The sequence below is a fragment of the Zootoca vivipara genome, chromosome 1 (genome assembly GCF_965207765.1).
Source record: "Zootoca vivipara chromosome 1, rZooViv2.hap1.1, whole genome shotgun sequence".
NCBI lineage: Eukaryota > Metazoa > Chordata > Lepidosauria > Squamata > Lacertidae > Zootoca > Zootoca vivipara.
This window is the reverse complement of record NC_142582.1, coordinates 129,045,237-129,069,572: the sequence shown is the minus strand read 5'-3', so window position 1 is coordinate 129,069,572 and position 24,336 is coordinate 129,045,237. Positions and strand designations below refer to the sequence as shown.

General features: G+C 48.6%; 1 protein-coding gene across 5 annotated transcripts in view; it reads left to right on the top strand.

Moving 5' to 3' along the window:
• The window catches only part of SLC35F4 (solute carrier family 35 member F4), a 127,132-nt gene that overhangs the window by 96,839 nt on the left and 5,957 nt on the right, over positions 1-24,336 (top strand). For 3 of the 5 annotated variants that reach the window (XM_088674527.1, XM_088674545.1, XM_060270980.2), the window contains exons 2-6: positions 7,210-7,398; positions 12,576-12,873; positions 13,614-13,833; positions 19,447-19,572; positions 24,075-24,267. In XM_088674527.1, the coding sequence (XP_088530653.1) occupies positions 7,210-7,398; positions 12,576-12,873; positions 13,614-13,833; positions 19,447-19,572; positions 24,075-24,267 (1,026 nt within the window). The remainder of the gene's footprint in view (positions 1-7,209; positions 7,399-12,575; positions 12,874-13,613; positions 13,834-19,446; positions 19,573-24,074; positions 24,268-24,336) is intronic. The other 2 variants (XM_088674529.1, XM_088674535.1) reach the window with 2 other exon arrangements.

Sequence of the window (24,336 nt, the reverse complement as noted above, 5' to 3'; positions counted from 1 at the left end):
TTGGCCCAGTTGTCTAATGTTCAATCTGAGTAAGAAAGGGGACTGGAGTAGTTGGGTTGGATTCTGAGCTACCATCCTCCCTCTCTGCTGCAACCTCAAAATGCATCTGGCAAAATGAGAAGAGGCAACTTCTGTGGATGATGCCATCATTCCAGGCTGAGGTCCTCACCTAACCTGTCAGATGCATCTAGCAAGGACTCCCTGGACATCAACTTCAGCAAAGACTCCTGTGAGATTCTTCCCAGCATGGGGAAACGGGAAATTCCACCTGGGTCAAAGTTGCCATCACCAGAAGACTGTGAGAAGGTGCTTTCTAGCTAAAGCACCATGGGATGGTGGCGTGCTGGTCCAAGGGTAAACCAAGAGGTGAGGTCCAGGGCCAGTCCGAAGTCTAGAGAGTTCACGAGAGGTCAGTCCAATGAAGCTGAGGCAGTGAGCAGGACAGGAAACTGGGCAAGGTCATGAGCAGGAACACTGGTAGGAATCCAGGGCAGGTCTGAAGCAGGAACACAGGCAGGTCAGGAACTGGAGCACAGGCCTGGGGCGGGGTCTGACCGCCTTTTATCTCTGCCGAGGTAATGGCCGGTCCCTATCCCCCGATGACTCACCACCCTGCCTTGCCTGAATGCGAGCACTCCTCCTGCGCGTACTTAGGTCTCTCCTCCTCTCAGCCCTGAGCCTCTGTAGCTTGGGAGATGCCGGAGGGTTACTGGACCCAGGAGCCGCCTCAGCTCTAGCCGGCAGTGGGCCAGCTGCTGGTGACAAGGTCTCTCTTGCACCTGGAACCAAGGCAGGCTCAGGCCCCACATTCGGCTCAGCTGACTGAGGCTCCTCAGGATCGGGTCCCATCCTCAGTTCAGCCGATGTCCCAGGTAAGGATCCGGTGCAGGTTGCGGTTCCTCCGGCTCCGAGTCTGAACCCGAGTCCCAGGCCATCACAGGTGGCTCCCAGCTCTTGCTTCTCAGGGGCTCATGGTGGAATATGTTTCATGCAAAGAATAATTCTGGAGCTGAGACCACATCTTTGGATATTGAAGTCCTCAAGCAAGTCTGGCCAAGGTTGTCCACCATGAGGAAAAGGACTCCTGGAAGTGCAGAGAAGACCTCTCTACTTTATGATTGCATTGCCTGCCCCTTTACAAACATGGCCGTTGGGGCACCTCCCAAACCTGTAATCTGGGGAACTGGGTTCGCGTCTCCGCTCCTCCACATGCAGCTGCTGGGTGACCTTGGGCTAGTCACACTTCTCTGAAGTCTCTCAGCCCCACTCACCTCACAGGGTGTCTGTTCTGGGGGAGGAAGGGAAAGGAGAATGTTAGCCGCTTTGAGACTCCTTCGGGTAGTGATAAAGCGGGATATCAAATCCAAACTCCTCCTCCTCTTCTTCTTCTTCTTCTTCTGTTATCTGTGATGCCAAAGGTTCAACCAGCACCCCTAGATATGCTCTGCCACTCAGCCTAAAGCACATGGGTCTTGCAGGTAGACAGGAGGCAACACAGTTGGCACTTCAATTGTTGGCTGTTTGTTTTCAGTGGACAGTTTTCTTACACCAGTGTGGTGTAGTGTTTAAGAGCGGTAGACTTGTAATCTGGGGAACCGGGTTCGCGTTTCTGCTCCTCCACATGCAGCTGCTGGGTGACCTTGGGCTAGTCACACTTCTTTGAAGTCTTTCAGCCCCACTCACCTCACAGGGTGTCTGTTGTGGGGGAGGAAGGGAAAGGAGATTGTTAGCCACTTTGAGACTCCTTCGGGTAGTGATAAAGCGGGATATCAAATCCAAACTCTTCTTCTTCTTCTTCTTCTTCTTCTTCTTCTTCTTCTTCTTCTTCTTCTTCTTCTTCTTCTTCTTCTTCTTCTTCTTCTTCGCCAAGTAGCTGCTACCAATTGGACTGGTAGAGTGGAAGGCAGAGATACCAAATGTAGGTGGAGCCAGAGCCAGTGGCAGGGTTGGGGCCATAGCCAATAACAGGCTAGAGCCAACGAATTCCGGTTTTGCTCCCGCCTTCCTCCCTGCTGAGTTCTACAAGGGCAACACAAAGGACACATGTGCAGCATACATTTAAAGCATGATGGCGTCCCCCAAAGAATTCTTGGAGCTGTAGCTTGTTGAGGGCCCCATCCCAGAGCGACAGTTCCCAGGCTGGTTTGTCAACCAGCCCCTCTTCCCGTTGTCGCTCTGCGGGGGCAATAGAGGCTACATTCCCACAACTCTCAGCACCTGCCACAATCTACGTTTCCCATAATTCTTTGAGGGGAAGCCACGGCTGTTTAAGGTGGTATCACAGTGCTTTAAATATAATGTGTGCATGTGCCCTGAGATGGAGGAGGAGGAGGAGGAGGAGGAGGAGGAGGAGGAGGAGGAGGAGGAGGAGGAGGAGGAGGAGGAGGAGGCTGACTGGCTAGCTCCCTGGGCTGGTTGTAAGTAAGAAGGCAGGTAGGTTGGAGGGGCTGGCTGAGGGTTGGTGGAGTGGGTCCCTATTTGCCCAAACAGGCCAGCTTGCACCGGCCAAGTCCTTTGGCCTCCCGCACATCCCCAATTTTGGGGAGCTTATCCGCCAAACTGATGCACGCCTCTTATCCGCCAAACTGATGCACGCCTCAGTCAGAGCTTGGAGTGCAGCGACTGAGGAAGGAGCAGAAGGGCTGCTGCCTCTTGGATTTGGGTGACTGTCCAGGCTTGTGTGGGTGTTTGTTTCTGGCTGTGACCTTGTTTGTTTCTGGCTGTGACCTTTCACCTAGAAGTGTGAGTCAGGAAGTTCAGGTGATTAGCTGTGGGCGGAGCTAGTCAGAGCTTGGAGTGCAGCGACTGAGGAAGGAGCAGAAGGGCTGCTGCCTCTTGGATTTGGGTGACTGTCCAGGCTTGTGTGGGTGTTTGTTTCTGGCTGTGACCTTGTTTGTTTCTGGCTGTGACCTTTCACCTAGAAGTGTGAGTCAGGAAGTTCAGGTGATTAGCTGTGGGCGGAGCTAGTCAGAGCTTGGAGTGCAGCAACTGAGGAAGGAGCAGAAGGGCTGCTGCCTCTTGGATCTGCCTCTTGGATCTGGGTGACCCATCTTTTTGACCTAGGGCAGCAAATCTCATACGTTTGTTAGGGGGGACCTAGGCCTCTTCCTCTTTCCCCCTTGACCTCAAGGTTTTCAAGATGGAGGTGGAGGGAACAACCATTGTCACCTGCAATTCCTGTGCAATGTTTGTTTTCTTGCCAAAGGATGTGGGTAGCTACACCTGCAACAATTGCAAGTTGGTTGCCCTACTGGAAAACAAGGTTGCCCTTCTGGAAGAGAAGGTGCAGCAGCTTCAGGGGCGTGTATCTACGCTCCAGAGAATTAAAGAGCTGGAGCTTTTCTTGGATGCAGCAGAGCACACTGTCTGCACCAAGGAGGAGACAGGGGATCTCCCTGAGGAGGAGGTCAGTTCCCCAACACAGCAGCCAGATGTATGGAGGAACGTGACTCATAGAAGTAGAAGGCCCAGGGATCGCTCTGAGTGCTTAGAATTACACAACCGTTTTGAAGTGCTCATGGAAGACGAGGAACAGACTCCACCTGAGGATCTCTCCCTCATCACAGTTGATGAGGAATATGAAGACGAGCAACCAAGTCAGTCCTCTGGAAATATGCAGGTAACCTTGGAAGGGACAGCACATAGAAGAATCCCAACCAAGCCTATGAAGAGGCGTGTAGTGGTGATTGGGGATTCCCTACTGAGGGGTACAGAAGCAGTGATCTGTGGGCCTGACAAGATGTCTCGAGAGGTGTGCTGTCTACCTGGGGCCAAGATCAAAGATGTAACAGAACGGCTGCAAGGAATCATAAAACCCACCGACAAATACCCCTTCCTTTTGGTGCATGTGGGAACCAATGACACTGCAAGCCATAGCTTACAGAAGATCAAAAATGATTATGAGGCTCTGGGCAGGAAGTTGAAGCAATTAGATGCACAAATTGTCATCTCTTCTGTCCTCCCAGTTGAACGACATGGCCCAGGGAGAGAGGGAAAAATAGGGGAAGTGAACAACTGGCTTCGCAAATGGTGCAAACAGGAACGGTTTGGATTCCTAGATCACGGTCTGCAGTTTCTTGAAGATGGACTTCTGGCAAGTGATGGACTGCACCTCACAAAAGTTGGGAGGAATGTTTTTGCCACAAAACTCAAAAACCTCATCAGGAGGGCTTTAAACTGACTTATGTGGGGGAGGGAGACAGTGGTCCTGAAGGTAGGAGTCTATCAAATGCTGAAGATGATCATCCAAATGTCAAGGACCAAATGGAGCAAGCAGCATGCAGACCTAGTGGTGGGACGAAAATATCCTTAAATAAGAGACATGGGGGAATGATCAACGGTCTTCAATGTCTGTATACTAATGCACAGAGCATGGGAAATAAACAAGATGAACTTGAGCTCTTGGTACAGCAAACTAAATATGACATAATAGGCATCACTGAAACCTGGTGGGATGAGTCTCATGACTGGAATGTAGTAATAGAGGGATACAATCTATTTAAGAGAAATAGACCAAACAGGAAAGGAGGAGGAGTAGCTTTATATGTTAGGGATATGTATACCTGTGAAGAGATCCAGGATTTAAAACTTCAAAGCCAAATTGAGAGTATCTGGGTCAAAATTAAGGGAGAGAAAAACAACAGTGATCTCATTGTGGGAGTTTACTATAGATCCCCAAGCCAAACTGAGGACACAGATGATGCCTTCCTGGAACAGATGGCCAAGCATTCCAAAGGAAGTGAGATAGTAGTAATGGGGGATTTCAACTATCCTGATATTTGTTGGATGTCAAACTCAGCCAAGAGCATAAGGTCGAACAGATTCCTCACTGGCCTTGCAGACAACTTCATTGTCCAGAAAGTGGGAGAAGCAACAAGAGGATCAGCCATTTTAGATCTGGTCCTAACCAATAGTGATGACTTGGTTAGTGGGGTAGAAGTGGCAGGATCATTAGGTGGGAGTGACCATGCTCTTCTGGAGTTTATTATCCAGCGGAAAGGAGCAACCAAGCATACTAAGGTCCAAATTCTAGACTTTAAGAAAGCCGACTTCAGAAAACTTAGGGAAACGCTGGGTGAAATCCCATGGACAGTAATACTAAAAGGGAAGGGAGTTCATGATGGTTGGGAGTTTGTTAAAAGGGAGATATTAAAAGCACAACTTCAGGCAATACCAATGAGACGGAAACATGGAAGGTGCCTAAAGAAGCCAGGCTGGCTATCTAAAGAACTTTTGACTGAGTTAAGATTTAAAAGGGATATGTACAAAAAATGGAAAAGGGGGGAAATCTCCAGAGAGGAATTCAAACATATAGCCAGCACGTGTAGAGACAAAGTCAGAAAAGCTAAAGCACAGAATGAACTCAGGCTCGCCAGAGAGGTTAAAAGCAACAAAAAGGGCTTTTATGGGTATGTCCGTAGCAAAAGGAAAAACAAGGAAACAGTGGGGTCACTCAGAGGAGAAGATGGTGAAATGCAAACAGGGGACAGAGAAAGGGCAGAACTCCTCAATGCCTTCTTTGCCTCTGTCTTCTCCAAGAAAGAAAACAACGCCCGACCTGAAGAATATGGAGCAGATGATTCAGCAGGGGAAACACAGCCCAGAATAAGTAAGGAGGTAGTACAAGAATACTTGGCTAGTTTAGATGTATTCAAGTCTCCAGGGCCAGATGAACTACATCCAAGAGTATTAAAAGAACTGGCAGAGGTGATTTCAGAACCACTGGCAATAATCTTTGAAAATTCCTGGAGAACAGGCGAAGTTCCAGCAGACTGGAGGAGGGCAAATGTTGTCCCTATTTTCAAAAAGGGGAAAAGAGAGGACCCAAACAATTACCGCCCAGTCAGCCTGACATCAATACCAGGAAAGATTCTAGAGCAGATCATTAAGCAAACAGTCTGTGAGCACCTAGAAAGAAACTCTGTGATCACTAAAAGTCAGCATGGGTTCCTGAAAAATAAGTCATGTCAGACTAATCTGATCTCATTTTTTGACAGAATTACAAGCCTGGTAGATGAAGGGAACGCTGTGGATGTAGCCTATCTTGATTTCAGCAAGGCCTTTGACAAGGTGCCCCATGATATTCTTGTAAAGAAGCTGGTAAAATGTGGGCTAGACAATGCTACCATTCAGTGGATTTGTAGCTGGATTACTGACCGAACCCAAAGGGTGCTCATCAATGGCTCCTCCTCATCCTGGAGAGTAGTGACTAGTGGGGTGCCACAGGGTTCTGTCTTGGGCCCAGTCTTGTTCAACATCTTTATCAATGACTTGGATGATGGGCTTGAGGGAATCCTGAGCAAGTTTGCAGATGACACCAAGTTGGGAGGGGTGGCTAACACCCCAGAGGACAGGATCACACTTCAGAATGACCTTAACAGATTAGACAACTGGGCCAAAGCAAACAAGATGAATTTTAACAAGGAGAAATGTAAAGTACTACATTTGGGCAAAAAAAATGAAAGGCACAAATACAGGATGGGAGACACCTGGCTTGAGAGCAGTACATGTGAAAAGGATCTAGGAGTTTTGGTTGACCACAAACTTGACATGAGTCAGCAGTGTGATGCAGCAGCTAAAAAAGCCAATGCAATTCTGGGCTGCATCAATAGGAGTATAGCATCTAGATCAAGGGAAGTAATAGTACCACTGTATTCTGCTCTGGTCAGACCTCACCTGGAGTATTGTGTCCAGTTCTGGGCACCACAGTTCAAGAAGGATACTGATAAGCTGGAACGTGTCCAGAAGAGGGCAACCAAAATGGTCAAAGGCCTGGAAACGATGCCTTATGAGGAACGGCTTAGGGAGCTGGGTATGTTTAGCCTGGAGAAGAGAAGGTTAAGGGGTGATATGATAACCATGTTCAAATATATAAAAGGATGTCATATAAAGGAGGGAGAAAGGTTGTTTTCTGCTGCTCCAGAGAAGCGGACACGGAGCAACGGATTCAAACTACAAGAAAGAAGATTCCACCTAAACATTAGGAAGAACTTCCTGACAGTAAGAGCTGTTCGGCAGTGGAATTTGCTGCCAAGGAGTGTGGTGGAGTCTCCTTCTTTGGAGGTCTTTAAGCAGAAGCTTGACAGCCATCTGTCAGGAATGCTTTGATGGTGTTTCCTGCTTGGCAGGGGGTTGGACTGGATGGCCCTTGTGGTCTCTTCCAACTCTATGATTCTATGATTCTATGATTCTATGATTCTTTCTCCCCAGGTGCCTGCCGATCCTCTGTCGTCCGATGCAAGCCGGGAGCCAACTGCCCCAACCCGCAGAGTGGCCTCCGCAGGCAACATTCCCCCTTGTCTGCCGCTGAAGATTCTGCTGCTCCCATTCTAGAGCTGCAGAGTCGGAGTCCCTCCGGATTTTGCCGGCACGGCAGAGGAGAGAGGCAGAACAGATCAGGTAGGCACCCCGTAGCCTGAGCCTCACGGCTTCCTGTTGTGCCTTGGGTACCCAAAACAAAATCTTTTAAAAGCCTTCCCCGCCCCACCAAGGCATGAATGGTTTATTATTGATGATGATAATAATAATAATAATAATAATAATAATAATAATAATAATAATAATACAGTGGTGCCTCGCTAGACGAATTTAATTCGTTCCACGGGTCTTTTCTTATAACGAAAAATTCGCCTAGCGAATCCCATAGGAATGCATTGAATTTTTTTTTAATTTTTTTGCCCATAGGAACGCATTAATTGAATTTCAATGCATTCCTATGGGAAACAGCGATTCGCTAGACGAATTTTTCATAAAACGAATTCGTCTAGCGAGGCAACCTCCGCTCGAAAAATCCTTTCGTTAAGCGGAAATTTTGTTAAGCAGGGCATTCGTTAAGCGAAGCACCACTGTAATAATAATAATAATAATAATTGCATTTATATCCCACCTTTTTCTCGAAGGAGCTCAAGGCGGCCTCATTTAATCCCCCTATCAGGTAGGTTAGGCTGAGAGAAGGTAGTGACAATCTCAAGGTCACCCAGTGAGCTTCATGGCCGAGTGGGGATTTGAACCCTGGCCCCCAGGTCCTAGCCCGAAACTCTAATCGCTAGCTCTCACTGACACCTACACTGGACCTACGTATTTTGGGAGTGGCACAGCAAGGGAAGGAAGGTTGTGTGAAGAAAGACACTCCGCTCTCTGTCCTCCGTCCAGGCCCAGTTCAAAGGCAAATTCCAGCCAGGCAAAGACCCTTGTGGAGGGTGCAGAGATCATCGAGGGGTGTGGCTTGGGGAGAGGTCCCAAGGGCAAGAGGCCTGGAGGGCTGCATTTGAATCCTAGATCTGAGGTCTACTACCCTTGAGTTAAGAAACTAACCCCAAATATGGTGGGGTCGTAGCCCAGAGGTAGAGTTCATGCTTCGTGTGCAGTGTCCCAGGTTTGTCCTCTTGCGGACGGGAGTTTGTTTTTGGCGGGTACGAAGGATGGCTGGTCAAAATGAGATGTGTGTCTTGTCACGTTGCGAGTTTGCAGCGAGCAAGTTGCATTGCAGAAGACTTCTCAAGTAGGACATATGAGCCCCAGGGACAAAGGTGGAATTAAATCAGATCCTGGGGGCCTCTGAAAGGCAGTTCAGTTCTGCCACCGAAGCAGCGATGCTTTTTCTATCATTCATAGGCGAAGAGAAGAGAAAGAAGAGAGAAAACCAGAGGAAAGACCCATTTTTGAGATTGTTAAAAATTGAGAGTTGGACTTGGGGGGGTCTTTTCATTTGCTTTTTTGGAGGATATTTGGAGTGCTTGCCTGTGTGTTTTTTTGGGGGGGTAGCGGGCTTTGATTTCTATGTTTTGTTTGTTTGTTGGGGGTGCCAATGTTTCATCTATTGTTTAGGGCGAGGAGGTTCAGAGTACAGTGGTACCTTGGTTTTTGAACGTAATCCGTTCCGGAAGACTGTTCAACTTCCAATGTTTGAAAACTGAGGCACAAAGGGAGAACTGAAAAAAACAACAACCAAGTATACGCAGTGGAAGCCGTTTGACTTTCAAGGCGCGTTTGAAAACAGAAGCATTTACTTCCGGGTTTTTGGCGTTCAAAAACCGAAATGTTTAGCTTCCGAGACGCTTGAAAACCGAGGTACCACTGTATCGCCAGCTTTCATGCTGTGAAATGGGTGCTTTGTGGTGCCCATGACAGTTTCTTAGATTTCCAGTTTCTTAGATTTCCAAATGTGCCCTTGGCACATTTTCAACGCCACAAAAGGCTGGGTCTTTCTCATCTCTTCCTGCTGGAGACCCTTTCAAGTGGAGGTGATGCCAGGGATTGAACCCAGGAGCACCATGCAAAGCATGAAAGACACCCATGTCCTGAACAGAAATGAGTCTCAGTGGGTATTCTTTTTTCTTTTTTTGCTTTTGATCTGCAGACCATACGTAGTTGGCTGTCTCTCCACTCATGTGCACTGCGTTACCTTTGCGTTGAAATGAATACGGTGGAATAGCGAAGCGACAACATAATTTACATAACAAATTACGCAAATTGCGTTAATTTGCGTGATTTTACCGCAGCAAGATAAATGACATCCTTTTTTGGCAAACTGTTTAATATGACCTTGGGCCCCTCCAGGCTGGTGGTTTTGTCTGGCAATGTGTCCCTGAAGCGATGATAATAATATGTTAGTGGTGGGTTTATACTGGGCTGTCCACGCACAATATTCTGCTTTATTAGTTGTTTGACACAAGATAATATCACCAAGGCAACTACAGTCATACCTTGGTTGACGAACGCCTTGCGACTCGAATGTTTTGGCTCCTGAATGCCGCAAACCCAGAAGTGAGTGTTTGCAGACATTCTTTGGAACCCGGACGTCTGTTCTGGCTGTCGGCATTCTTTCCGGGGCCCATCAGCCAATCGGAAGCCGCGCCTTGGTTTGCGAATGTTTTAGAAGTCGAACGGACTTCTGGAACGGATTCCGTTTGTCAACCAAGGTACATTTGTTTCTGTAAACAAACAATAAATGTCCATAAAAATGGCAAAAGTAGTTTCTTTCCTAAATAGGTTTTATCTTAAACAATAGCAAACACAGTAAAGAGTTTACTTGTAATATACCAGTGCTTCAGTGCTCATTTCTTCTTTTTCCAAAATAGATTTTATCTCGAACAATTGCAAACGCAGTAATAAAGTGTCCACTTATGATATATCAGTGGTTCAGTGCTCAGACGTTGTTCCGGTAATCAGATGTTTCGTTGTGAAAAAGCTTAATCGTCGACTTTGTAGTAAATAATATACAAGAGCAGACGCCCCTGTCTGGCCTGCCCCTCGCCTCCGCTCGAGCAGGAAGAAGCAAAGCGTGCGCCGGCCGAGCAAGTGCGCTGGCCGAGCAGCCAGCTGCCAAGTGAGGCTTTTTACTGGACAGCGGGGCTTGGCTTGGGAGTCGCAGGGGGGGCGCCGAGTGTCAACCCCCCTACAGGGTGGCACCCGGGGCTGACCGCCCCAACGCACCCCCTTGCTACGCCCCTGAGGACACATCACCATTAGAGTTCACCAACATATGCCAGCCAGAGGGAAAACACTCAAGGAGAGCACAAAGCAGGGTGGGTAAGGGGTGTGGCCTATGGAAAGATCTGGGGGCCAGTCAGACAGACCTGGGGGGGGGCGCATTCCATTTCAAATTGCTCTTTGTCAACCCCTTGGAGGCTTCTGGGGGAAGGGGCTGTTAGCATAAATCCTCTACATGGCACAGATGCTAACATGTGACTATTGTTTACTTTATGTGATTGTATTCTTTCCCACGCAGGAGCCTGGATGCAACCCGACTCCTGTACTGTGATGTTCTTTGTTCCTCACTTTGCTTTCGCTTTTGACCGAGGACAGATGGCAGCTTGCATCTGTCTCATAATAAATTAGTTTTGCAACTAATAAAATGTGCGCTGCTTTCTATCACGGAGGGCAGTCGCATTGCAAGAATACTGGGCTTTCCACTCCAGTATTCTAACAGGGGCCTGGGGGAAGACTGTCTTCTCTCCTTGCCTTGAGGTCTCCTTTGGGGCATAGCTGCCAAGTACCCCGTTTTCCCCGGGAAACCCCCGTTTTCACTTACCTTTTCCCGGTGGTCCCCCGTATCACTTCATCTCCTGTTTTTCTCCGTTATTTTCTCCTGCCGGCGGCCATTTTTTTCTTTCTGATTTGCCCTTCTATGGGCACCAAAAATGGCCACCGCCGGCTTCAAAAGTCGCATCTCCGCATGTCCGGAAGTGCATAGACGCGACTTCTGGTGTCAGCGGCGGCCATTTTTGGTGCCCATAGACGGGCAGAGCGACACTGGAAGTTGCGTCGACGCACTTCCTGACATGCGTAGAAGCGACTTTCGAAGCTGGTGGTGGCCAATTTTGGTGCCCATAGAAGGGCAAAGCGACACCGGAAGTTACGTCGACGCAACTTCCAGTGTCACACGGCTACCGGTCCCGGATTCTGCAGTCCGGGACTTGGAAGGTAAGCTTTGGGGTGGTGCTGTGAATTGGGCTCAGAGGGAGAAGGCAAGAAAACGGCGACCGGGACAAGGGAGATGGGTTTGCTCAGAGAGGGGGGGGACCATTGAGGCAATTTTGACTGGACCCGGCACCTCACCCCACAAAAAACCCCAACAACCCTGGAACATAGCTGCCAAGTCTCCTGTTTTTCGCGGGAAACCCCCGTATTTTAAACCGTTTCCCGCTGGCAGCCTGGATTGGAAAAAATCCCATAAATCCCCCGGATTTCTTACCTGCCAGGGAGGCTCCATTTTGGGTCCTGGCACCACCCGATTTCCAGTGCCCATACATGGGTAGCACGGCACCAGAAGTCGCTTCTATGCATGTCCGGACATGCGTAGAAGTGACTTCCGGTGCCGCGCTACCCATTTATGGGCACCAGAAATCGGGCAGCATGCATCCAGACATGCGTAGAAGCCACTTTCGGTGCCGCGCCGCTGCTGATCCTGCATTTTTCAGCGGGAGACTTGGCAGCCATGGCCTGGAACCAGCACTACAAGCAGAGCAGCAGAGGGGAAAACAGCTGCCGCAGGCAGAGACGTATGAAAAACATACAGTGAGAGTGTTTGCCCCACCCAGGAACCATTCTGGGCCCAGCCATAGCACAAAAAGCCTTCTCTAGAGGCTTCAGATATTGGGGGCAGTCACACATAATGCTAAACCATGGTTTGTTCAATAAACCTCAAGTTATCTCACAAAGAAGCCGACAGCTTGGATTGCTTTTCCCTCCATAGCAAGGCTGTCAGACTCAGATATAACAGCAAACCATCGCTAAAGTGATCCACAGTCTGCAGGCCATCAGCAAACCATCGCTCCAGGTCATGGTTTGTTGCCAGAAAACACACAATCGTTCATCTACTGGGCTGGGTTCAGATGTCCAAACAAACAGTGCTTGGGCTAAACAACCATAGTTTTGCTTCGTGCATGAACCAGGTTACCAGTGTGAACCAAGGTCCCAGAATTCTCTGGCCTGGTGCTGCTCGCTTTCAATCTACAAATGCATCTGATTCCATGACCTATTTCCAATACCAGCTGTGTGGCCTGGGGTTCCTCCTTTCAGATATCGGAGGTGGTCTTGATCCCTTTAACAGTCACCGCTGCCTCTTTCCGCAGGGGAAGACGGGACCCAAGGCCACGGGGAGAACGGCAGCCAGGAGAGCCACGTCCAGACCCGGTGTGAGTCCTGTACGTCCACATTCCTCAAGATCGTCTGGGGATTTCTGATCATCCTCTCCGTCTCCTCCTCCTGGGTCGGAACAACGCAGATTGTGAAAATCACATACAAGAACTTTGATTACCCGTTTTTCATGACTTGGTTTTCCACAAACTGGAACATTATGTTTTTCCCAGTGTATTACTCCGGGCATCTTGCAACGGCGCAGGAAAAGCAATCTCCAATCAAAAAATTCAGGTAGGCCTGTCATTTATTTCAGTCCCATCCCACCGTTTTCTCCAGGATGCTCAAAGTGACTGACATGGTTCTCCCCCTCCTCATTTAATCCCCACAACGACCCTGTGAGGTAGGTTAGGCTCAGTATACCTGAAGGAGCATCTCCACCCCCACCGGACGCTGAGGTCCAACTCCAAGGCCCTTCTGGCAGTTCCCTCCCTGCGAGAAGTGAGGTTACAGGGAACTAGGCAGAGGGCCTTCTCAGTGGTGGCGCCTGCCCTGTGGAACATCCTCCCACCAGATGTCAAGGAAATTAACAACTATCTGACTTTTAGAAGACATCTGAAGGCAGCCCTGTTTAGGGAAGTTTTTAATGTTTGATGTTTTATCGTGTAATATTCTGTTGGGAGCAGCCCAGAGTGGCTGGGGAAGCCCAGCCAGATGGGTGGGGTATAAATAATAAGATATGATGATGATGAAGAGGCTGGCTCAAGGTGACATCTAGTGAGAGCTTCATGGCTGAGTGGGGATTCGAACCCTGGCCTCTCAAGTCTTTATCCAACACTCTAAACCACTATGCCATGCTGGTTCCATTGCAATGGCAAGGAGTCTTTCTGGGTAGAATTGATCAAAGGCCCGTCTATCAAGCAAATGCAAAGCGAGGAAAATGCTGTGCTCAGGTCACACTTTGACATTTATTTTTTGTGTTTGTCCACACCCTGGATTTTAAGACGCCTGCTTTCTCTTCCTTGTGTGTGCAGGGAATGCAGTCGGATCTTTGGCGAGGATGGTCTGACGCTGAAACTCTTTCTTAAAAGGACAGCTCCCTTTTCTATTCTCTGGACTTTGACCAATTACCTTTACTTGCTGGCTTTGAAGAAGCTGACAGCCACGGACGTCTCGGCCCTATTCTGTTGCAACAAAGCCTTTGTCTTCCTGCTCTCGTGGATTGTACTGAAGGACAGGTTCATGGGTGTAAGGGTAATAACCTCTGCCATTCCCTCTCAATCTCGTTCTCGCTCCCCATTGTCGGCAGGCCATGCGCCATGTTGGCTTCGCAGTGAATATAACCAGAAGGGGCATCAACTTTGGTAGAAACGGTTTCGGTGAGCTGAGTGATTTAACAGCCCCCAGGTGATTCTGAAAACCTCGGGTTGCGTCCATGGGAGCCATTTTTATGGCAAAATCTCACCATCAGGTCGCTTTTCCTTTTGATTCTTCCACAGTTCTCCTGTGTCATAAATGTTGCCCTCTGGTGAGGAAACAGATACAACAATGGGAAAACCAAGGAGTGTGGTGGAGTCTCCTTCTTTGGAGGTCTTTAAGCAGAGGCCTGACGGGCATATGTCAAGAATGCTTTGATGGTGTTTCCTGCTTGGAAGGGGGTTGGACTGGATGGCCCTTGGGGTCTCTTCCAACTCTATGATTCTATTATTCTAATCCACTAAATATATATACACAGTGGTACCTTGGTTCTCGAACAGCTTAGTTGTCAAACAAATTGGCTCCCGAATGCCAAAAACCCAGAAGTAAGTGTTCTGGTTTGGGAACATTTTTCGGAAGCCGAACGTCCGAGTGCAGGAAGCTCCTGCAGCCAATTGGAAGCCGTGCCTTGGTTTTCAGGAGTTCAACGGACATCCAGAACAGATTACGTTCGAGAACCAAGGTTCCACTGTAATGCAAACTTATTTGCATACAACCGGGGTTGTATCTTTCTTTAACTCCTCAGGAACACATTTTTAAGGAAAACTAACTGGAAGAATGACTGGTAAATGTCAGATTGTAGACATTGCTAGTACAATTTCACCCTTATTGTGGGGGGGGGGCGGGCCAGAGGCACTCACCTGATCTCCCAAGAACTGGGTCCCTGTTGCTTCTCTGTATAGAACGGGGTGGGTGGGTGTTGGTATTCTTGAGAGTGTATGGATCAGGGCCATTGTGCAAAATGAAGAGATACAGCTAATAAGCCACCTGCCTTTTATCTAGTATCACCGAACCCAATAAGATAAAAAAAATTCCTTCCAGTAGCACCTTAGAGACCAACTAAGTTTGTCATTGGTATGAGCTTTCGTGTGCATGCACACTTCTTCAGATACCAATAAGGACATGGTGGGAAATATTTCCCTGAAAATTAATGATAGTGGAACAAATATGCACTAATAATAATAATAATAATAATAATAATAATAATAACAATAATAAATTTATATCTGGCCGGGTTTCCCCAGCCACTCTGAGCGGCTCCCAACAGAATTAATGGTAATAATAATTTAAAAAACGATTAAACATCAGACATTAAAAGCTTCCCTAAACAGGGCTGCCTTCAGATGTCTTCTAAAAGTCAGATAGTTGTTTATTTCCTTGACATCTGATGGGAGGGCATTCCACAGGGCAGGCGCCACTACCGAGAAGGCACCCTTTGGAAAGATTGAAAGAAGTGTGCCGTAAGGGATTGTTTAAGAAGCAAATGCTACCCCTCAGTATTAAAAGGAAAGGCTTTCTTTAACGCCACCTTTTACGATTTCTATTTCCGTAGTGCAACAAAGCCCCAAATGCTCTCCCAAAATAACCCGTGCCTCTTTTGAACTCTCGGCACCATCAATTAATGTTTGCCCTCGCCGATTAAAATCGTCTCCCGACGGCGAATTAACTGAACAAAAGCTTTTGTGGGTTAATCCGTTGATTAAACCGATTTGAGCTTCCGGCTCCAGTGTTTATTTCATGGTTCTCCCTGTCCAATTTACTCTGCCCCTTAATGAACACACGTATAAACTAGACGAGGCAGACAAGCAAACTGATGGGATGAGCCAACGGAGGGGGATAACGTCTTGTGCTGTGATGCAGAACGAAGGACCTCGGAGGGCCTTGAAGATCTTTGCTGGGAATTGCAAGGAGAGGGGCTGTTGCACCCAAGGTCAGCTTGTGGGCTTCCCAAGGGCATCTAGTTGGCCACTGTAAGAACAGGATGCTGGGGTGGAGAGAGAAATTGGGTTCCGTTTATATTTTAAAACCTGCACTTCTCTGAATTTTGAGGTGCAGTTCGGCAGCCAATGAATGTATACATAACCCAGGGGTTATGTTCCTGGGAACCATGCATAAATGTGAAATAATATATGGTGGGGAACAGCACCTAAAAAGCTTGTAAACAGCCTCTAAACCTCTGGAAACCCTTGAAAAAAACTCTTTTAAAAATCCGCCGAACTCCACCACAATCATTCCCTCCAAACCTCCTTTCTCAAACTCCAACTCTTCCCAGGTCTCAAAGATCGGCGCACCAGACTCCTGGAATTGCAGTTGCAAAGGCCCCTGCGATGGCGAGCTGTTTTCCCACACTTTTCGCACAATTCTTGCAGTTTCCCTGCTCTTTCTGGGGCCATTCTAGCCCTTTACGCAGCTTTCTGCAGTTCAAATCAATTTATTTGATTATTTTGGGTTCCACGCATTATGCACGAGTGGGGAGACGCCTGCACAAAAGTGCATTCTACTAAGGGAAACCACTTAGCAAAAATGTGTGTATTTAGAAAACGAATTTGTGCTCAAATGCTTTCGAAGGAGATTAGAAAAATTCACGGAGGCTAAAGCTATCGTGGCTGCCTCTGCTCTGCTTGGAGGCAGGGACCCAGGTGGCACTGTGGGTTAAACCACAGAGTCTAGGGCTTGCTGATCAGAAGGTTGGGGGTTCGAATCCCTGCAACGGGGTGAGCTCCCGTTGCTCGGTCCCAGCTCCTGCCCACCTAGCAGTTTGAAAGCACACCAAAGTGCAAGTAGATAAATAGGGACCACTCTGGTGGGAAGGTAAACGGCATTTCCGTGCGCTGCTCTGGTTCGCCAGAAGCAGCTTTGTCATGCTGGCCACATGACCCGGAAGCTGTCTGCGGACAAACGCTGGCTCCCTCGGCCTATAGAGCGAGATGAGCGCCGCAACCCCAGAGTCGGACACGACTGGACCTGATGGTCAGGGGCCCCTTTACCTTTAAAGCTATCGTGGCTGCCTCTGCTCTGCTTGGAGGCAGTAATGCAGCTGAACAGCAGTCGGTGCAAACCACAGGATGGGAGAGGGCTCTCGCACTCGGGTCCTCCCTGCAGGCTACCTGTGGGGAACTGGTTGGCCACTGTGAGAAAAGGATGCTGGATTATCATGACTCCAAGGCTCTTCCCCAAGAAGCAGTCTCCTTCTCACAGAGTCTAGCCCAAGTTCTTTTTCTTCTTCTTTGGCGATCCCTCCTAGCCAAGTAAGATGGTCTTCCATGAACACGGTCTTAGCAGTGAGTCCGTAAGTGACTGTGGAGGCCAATTCTGGATCCACACGTCCTTCCACAGTGGGGACATTGGTTTCCGGGTAGGAGATGATCACGGTGTGGATTTGCCAAGCGGTCCTTCCTCTTAGCACGTTTCTCCCTTTCGCCCTGAGTTTGAGTGCCTTCAAAGTCCATGACACCTTTGGGAAAAGCTGTTCTCCAACTGGAGCGCTTGCAGGCCAGTGTTTCCCAGTTGTCGGTGTTTATACTACTTTTTTTTAGATTTGCCTTGAGAGAGTCTTTAAAGCTCTTTTGTTGACCACCAACATTATGCTTTCCATTCTTATGTTCAGAATAGAGTAGTTGCTTTGGAAGACGATCATCAGGCATCCACATGCCCAGTCCAACGAAGTTGATGTTGAAGAATCGTTGCTTCGACCCTGATGATCTTTGCTTCTTTCAGTACACTGGCATTAGTTCGTCTCTCTTCCGATTTCTCACCCAAATGACAGTGTGCTATCATAAATAGGCAAGTGACAAAGATGTAGTAAGATCTTGGAGGCTGCCTGCACAGCCGAGAAACACACACCAGCAACGTAAGGGGAGCCACGGGTTCCCCATTCCCACTGCGTACCTTACAAAGTCTTTGATGAGTATTCCACTCGCCCTATTAGCCCCCAAAACCGCCATTCATTCCTCCACTGCAAAAGACCGATAACAGAAACAACTCTGGTTTTGGAGCAGCCTTGCCCAAATTGCTTTAAAATCTAAAATATCTTTAAAAAATCATAGAATCAAAGAATCATAGGGTTGGAAAGTTACACTAAAGAGGCATCAAGTCCATCCCCCTGCAATGCAGGAATTTCAGCTAAAGCATCCCTGAGAGATGGCCATTCAACCTCTCCTTAAAAACCTCCAAGGAAGGAGAGTTCCACCACCTCCCAAGGGAGACCGTTCAACTGTCGAACAGCTCTTACTGTCAGAAAGTTCTTCCTGAAAAAGTCCCTTCACCGAATATTATGAAAAGAGGGGATGGGCTGTTACCAAGACAACCTCCTTGTTGTCCCCATAGTCTACACCGAATGGGGTGTGTGTGTGTCCCAAAGTAAGCAGTAGGGTTACCGGGGTGGGGAGCACTAAGGGATATAAATGACTTTGCAAAGCTAGTATCGCAGGACGAAGTTCGTCCATTTCACTGAATGAATTAAGCTGAATAGTTTCAATTGGATTTTGAATAAACGTGCAATTAATTGCTACTGTTCTGAATTTTATTGTGCCATTACCTTCCTTAGGGAGTCCTGCAAACCACTATTCTGAATAAGAATTCTTTTAAAAGGGGAGGGTAAGAGGCACTGGGGAGGGGTTTATGGAACAGGGGCAGAAGCAGTGTCCCAAAAAAGTTTGGGAATCACTGGCCTGTGCTTCCATTATAGTGGTCTGTCCCCACTCAGAGCCCCCTATTCAGAGGGAAAATGAGAGAGAGAGAGAGAGAGAGAGAGAGAGAGAGAGAGAGAGAGAGAGAGAGAGATTAGTTTCTGGGCCCAATTCAATGTGCTGGTTTTGATCTATAAAGCCTTAAACAGCTCAGGACCTCAATACCTCAAGGACTGCCTCTCACCATAGGAACCTACCCAGACCCTTAAACCATCTTCTGAGGCCCTTCTTCATGAGCCTCCTCTCTAAGAGGTCCAGGGGGTGGCAACACAAGAACCAGGCCTTTTCCGTGGTGGCTCCCCATTTTGAGAATGCTCTCCCCAGGGTGGCTTGCCTGGCGCCTTCATTATACAGTGTTGCCTCGCTTAACAAATGCCCTGCTTAACGAAATTTACGCTTAACGAAAGGTTTTTTCTAGTGGATGTTGCCTCGCTAGACGAATGTGTTTTACGAAAAATTCGTCTAGCGAATCATGGTTTCCCATAGGAATGCATTGAAATTCAATTAATGCGTTCCTATGGGCAAAAAAAAATAAAAAAAAATTCAGTGCATTCCTATGGGATTCGCTAGACGAATTTTTCGTTATAAGAAAAGACCCGTGGAACGAATTAAATTCGTCTAGCGAGGCACCACTGTATATTTTTAGGCGCCAGGTGAAAACGTTCCTCTTCGACCAAGCGTTTGACTGATTAACATTATATGTCCTTTTAAATGTGGGGGTTTTTCGGGGGGGGGGGGTGTTATTGCTGTGTTCGTTTTCTTATTTTTATTAAGTATTTTGTGTTTTTTACGTTGTGAACTGCCCTAAGATCTACGGATGAAGGCCGGTATGCAAATTTAATAAACAAACAAACAAACCTCATGGCATCTCTTTCTAAGTGATAAAAATTGCTCTAAATTTCTTTCTTTGTGGATTACGCAGATAGTTGCTGCAATCATGGCCATCACTGGAATTGTCATGATGGCGTACGCAGATGGTTTTCAGGGCGATTCGATTATCGGGGTCGCGTATGCCGTTGGGTCTGCATCGATGTCGGCGCTGTATAAGGTACGTCCTTGCTCACTTTCTTGCTATCTTAATTTTTTGAAGGAGGAGAGGAGAAAAGGTCGACCTGCGCGCGAGAAAAGCAAGCTCTCCGTGCTTTGAAGGCCCCTTCCTTCCTTCCTTCCCTTCCCTCACCTCACCTGATTTACATTCTGCGCCAGGTGCGTCAGGGGAAAGTTACGACGGAGATAATTACTTTTGTGGCCCACCAAGGAATCGGCTTGGCTTCCCTTTATCGAGTCTTAATGAAAACTCTATTATTCTGCCACGGTGAGATTAGCATCTCTGAGTCCCTCATTTTCCGTGCCGGCGTTTTTATCGACTCTCACTGTGCACGACTGGGAGAGCATGTTGAAATGTCGAATGAGGACCCCTCCAGCGAGAGGAGGAAGGTCTTGCCCACAACGCCCCTCTTTTTTGGAAGTCCAGCCTTACAAGGACGTGAGGGATTCTTGCCATGGCGCTGACAGACAAGAAACATCCGGAGTCAGGAATCAAAAGTACCCCTACAAAGCTAGGAAAAGGCTTGTCCGCCACTGCTACATCTCTCACGGGTGGCCCTGTGGTCTAAACCACTGAGCCTCTTGGGCTTGCCGATTGGAAGGTCGGCGGTTTGAATCCCAGCGACAGAGTGAGTTGTATACCTGAAGGAGCGTCTCCACCCCCATCGTTCTGCCCGGACACTGAGGTCCAGCACCGAGGGCCTTTTGGCGGTTCCCTCGTTGCGAGAAGCCAAGTTGCGGGGAACCAGGCAGAGGGCCTTCTCAGTGGTGGTGCCGGCCCTGTGGAATGCCCTCCCATCAGATGTCAAAGAGAAAAACAGCTACCAGTTTTTTAGAAGACATCTGAAGGCAGCCCTGTTTAGGGAGGCTTTTAATGTTTAATAGATTATTTTATTTCATTTTTCTGTTGGAAGCCGCCCAGAGTGGCTGGGGAAACCCAGCCAGATGGACGGGGTATAAATAATAAATTATTATTATTATTATTATTATTATTATTATTATTATTATTATTATTGCTCTGCCCCAGCTCCTGCCAACCTAGCAGTTCGAAAGCACGCCAGTGCAAGTAGATAAATAGGTACCACTGTGGCGGGAAGGGAAACTGTGTTTCCATGCACTCTGTTTTCCATCATTGTGTCCAGATGCGGTTTAGTCATGCTGGCCACATGACCCAGAAAGCTGTCAGTAGACAAACGCCAGCTCCCTCAGCCTGAAAGTGAGATGAGCGCCACAACCCCATAGTTGCCTTTGACTGGACTTAACCGTCCAGGGGTCCTTTACGTTTTACCTACGTCTCACAGCTTCTCCTAGGAGTGCGCCCAACGAGGCAGTTGCTGCCATAGAGCTGCATGCATCCTGCTTCTGCTCCTCTCTCTTCAATCCTCTTCTGGTCCTGGGAGACAAATAATGGGGGCAGGAGAAGGAGATGTGGAAGCCCTTGACATGTGAAAAGGATCTAGGAGTCTTGGTAGACCACAAACTTGACATGAGCCAGCAGTGTGATGCAGCAGCTAAAAAAGCCAATGCAATTCTGGGCTGCATCAATAGGAGTATAGCATCTAGATCAGGGGTGTCAAACTCAAATTCATCGGGGGCCGCATCAGCAGTTTGGTCACCCTCAAAGGGCCGGTTGTATCTGTAGGACTATGTGTCCACTCTTTATTATCATAAATTATTGTCACTGCATTCAATTATTACTGTTTTTGTAATAATGTAAGTAATAACTATCTCTGAAAGCAGAAAAATAGTCAGAATAATGGCAAGTAGATATTCAAATGTACAATTATTGTACAATTTATTGAAAAATGATTTTTGGTAACTGCACTGGGTGGTGGAGGCTCGCTAGGGTTTCATGCAGGACCTTTGCAGAGCTACTAGTACCTGGAGATGCTGGGGTCCTTCTGCATGCAGGACAGATGTTCTGCCAGTGAGCCACCACCCTTCACCAAAGGGACTGGCTGAGGTTGACTCACTGGAGCTGCTCTCCTGGTTCCAGGGTTTAAGGGCCAGAAGTATAAAGCAGCATCCTATGTTTCTGAGGAGAGGGAGAGGGAGGGGAGGGAGGAAGGAAGGAAAGAGGGGAGAGAAAGAAGAGTAGGAAATAAGGAAGGGAATAAAGAAGAAAAGAAAAAGAAAGAGGGAGAGAAGACAGAAGGGGAGAAAGAAGGAAGGAAGTAGAGGGAAAGAAAGAATAAGAATGAGGGAGAGGAAGAAAGATGGGAAGGACGGAAGGAAGAAAGGAAGTAAGGAAGAAAGAAAGAAAGAAAGAAAGAAAAGAGGGAGCAGGAGGGAGAGAGGAAGGAAAGAGGTGAGAGAAAGAAGAGTAGGAAAGAAGGAATAAAGAAGGAAAGAAAAAGAAAGAGGGAGAGAAGACAGAGATAAAGAAGGAAGGAAGGAGAGGGAAAGAAAGAATAAGAACGAGAGAGAGGAAGGAAGAAAGGGAGGGGGGGTCGCCGCCTTGATTCAGCGCCAGAAAAGAGCGCGAAGGGACCCAGGGGCAAAAAGCATTTCCCGTGCAGCGTGAGGCAGCGGGTGTCTGTTTTAGGAGAAATGCGTAAAGCCTCAGAGTTGCACGTTCGTGAGGCTGAGCCGCTGCTGAGCTCACGTTCATGAGGCTGAGCCGTGGCAGGAGGAGGAGGAGGTGAGGCAAGAGGAGGAGGAGGAGGCGGCTTGCCGGGTCGGTGCCCGGCAGTGCCGTGTGGAGAGTCCCGAGCCTCTGGGACGCAGTAGTGCTCTGTAGCACTTTGAATCCTCCTCCTCCTCCACGCGGCACTGCTGGGTGCTTTGTCTGTGCTTCTTCAGCAGCAGCAGCAGCAGCAGCAGCCGTTTCCAGGCGCCGAGCTGTGGCAGGAGGAGGAGGATTCAAAGTGCTACAGAGCACTGCTGCGTCGCAGAGGCTTGGGACTCTCCGTGCGGCGCTGCTGGGCGCTGACCCGGCAAGCTGCCTCCTCCTTCTCCTGCTGTGGCTTGGGGCGCTCCACGCAGCGCTGCTCCGGCCGCCTTTCTACCCCCCCAGGCCCCAGCTGTTTGTCGGCGCTTTGTCAGCGCGGCGCTTCAGCAGCAAGGTCCTGCTGCTGGGTCCCGCTGGCTGGGGCGCTCGGCGGGCCACATAACGAGGTCTGGCGGGCCGGATTTGGCCCCCGGGCCTTGTGTTTGACACCCGTGATCTAGATCAAGGGAAGTAATAGTACCGCTGTATTCCGCTCTGGTCAGACCTCACCAGACCTCACTTGCAGTATTGTGTCCAGTTCTGGGCACCACAGTTCAAGAAGGATACTGACAAGCTGGAACGTGTCCAGAGGAGGGCAACCAAAATGGTCAAAGGCCTGGAAACGATGCCTTATGAGGAACGGCTTAGGGAGCTGGGTATGTTTAGCCTGGAGAAGAGAAGGTTAAGGGGTGATATGATAGCCATGTTCAAATATATAAAAGGATGTCATATAGAGGAGGGTGAAAGGTTGTTTTCTGCTGCTCCAGAGAAGCGGACACGTAGCAATGGATTCAAACTACAAGAAAGAAGATTCCACCTAAACATTAGGAAGAACTTCCTGACAGTAAGAGCTGTTTGACAGTGGAATTTGCTGCCAAGGAGTGTGGTGGAGTCTCCTTCTTTGGAGGTCTTTAAGCAGAGGCCTGACAGGCATATGTCAAGAATGCTTTGATGGTGTTTCCTGCTCGGCAGGGGGTTGGACTGGATGGCCCTTGTGGTCTCTTCCAACTCTATGATTCTACCCCAGCCTGACCTCTCCCTCCCTCCCTCCTCCTGCACCCATTCTTCACTCTCCAATCCTGCAGCTCCTCCTGCCTCTGCCTCTCATCTCTCAGCTGTTCTCCCAGTTCACTGATCCCTCCTTCCAAGTCAGTCTCCAACCCCTCTTCTCCCGGTGCCCACTTCTCGGTGCCTAGCCGGTCCCTGACAGATTCCTATCCATGCCTCCGCACATCAAGAGCTCTCTGCTATCTTCTGCAAGGGACACGACAAACCTCCAGCCTATGAACTCAAAGCAGCACCCAGGAGCTGGCTGGTTGTCTCCCTGGACACTCCCAGGTCATGCCCACACAGGCCACGCCCCTCGACCCAGGCCACGCCCCTCCACACTGGCCACACCCCCTCCACACAGACCACGCCCCTCGCCAGCCCTGCCCTTGTTGAGCAGAGTGAGGTGGCCACTTCAGGTCAGAGCTTTTGCACATCCCAAAAGGACAAGAAGTTGTAATTTAAACGGATAGAGTCGTAAAATTGTTGGGTTGGAAGGGGGTGCCAAGGGTCATCTAGTCCAACCCCCTTAAATTTAATATTGTCGTCTTCCTGCTCCCAGGATCCCATGCCTCAGGTGTCAAAATAACTTGACCAACTTTGTGGAAGTTGCACTATGACTTTGGGAGGGACGCCAACCCTTTGCTGCAGTGCCTCGGGCACCAAAATATCTTGAGTTACTCTGTTCCCCAGCGACTGGGGAGGTTGCACTCAGCCTGAATTGTTTCCCCTTTCCCCCCATTTAGGTTCTGTTCAAGATGTTCCTTGGGAGCGCAAACTTTGGGGAAGCGGCCCATTTCATTTCTACCCTTGGCTTTTTCAACTTGGTCTTCCTTTCCTTTACACCGATCATCCTGTATTTCACCAAGGTGGAGTATTGGTCTCCCTTCTCGGCCGTTCCCTGGGGCTACCTGTGCGGAATAGCCGGCCTCTGGCTAGGTATTTATCCCTATTTTATATCTTTACCTGAATGTTTACGATTTGCACAACCGTTATCAAGGTGGTTGC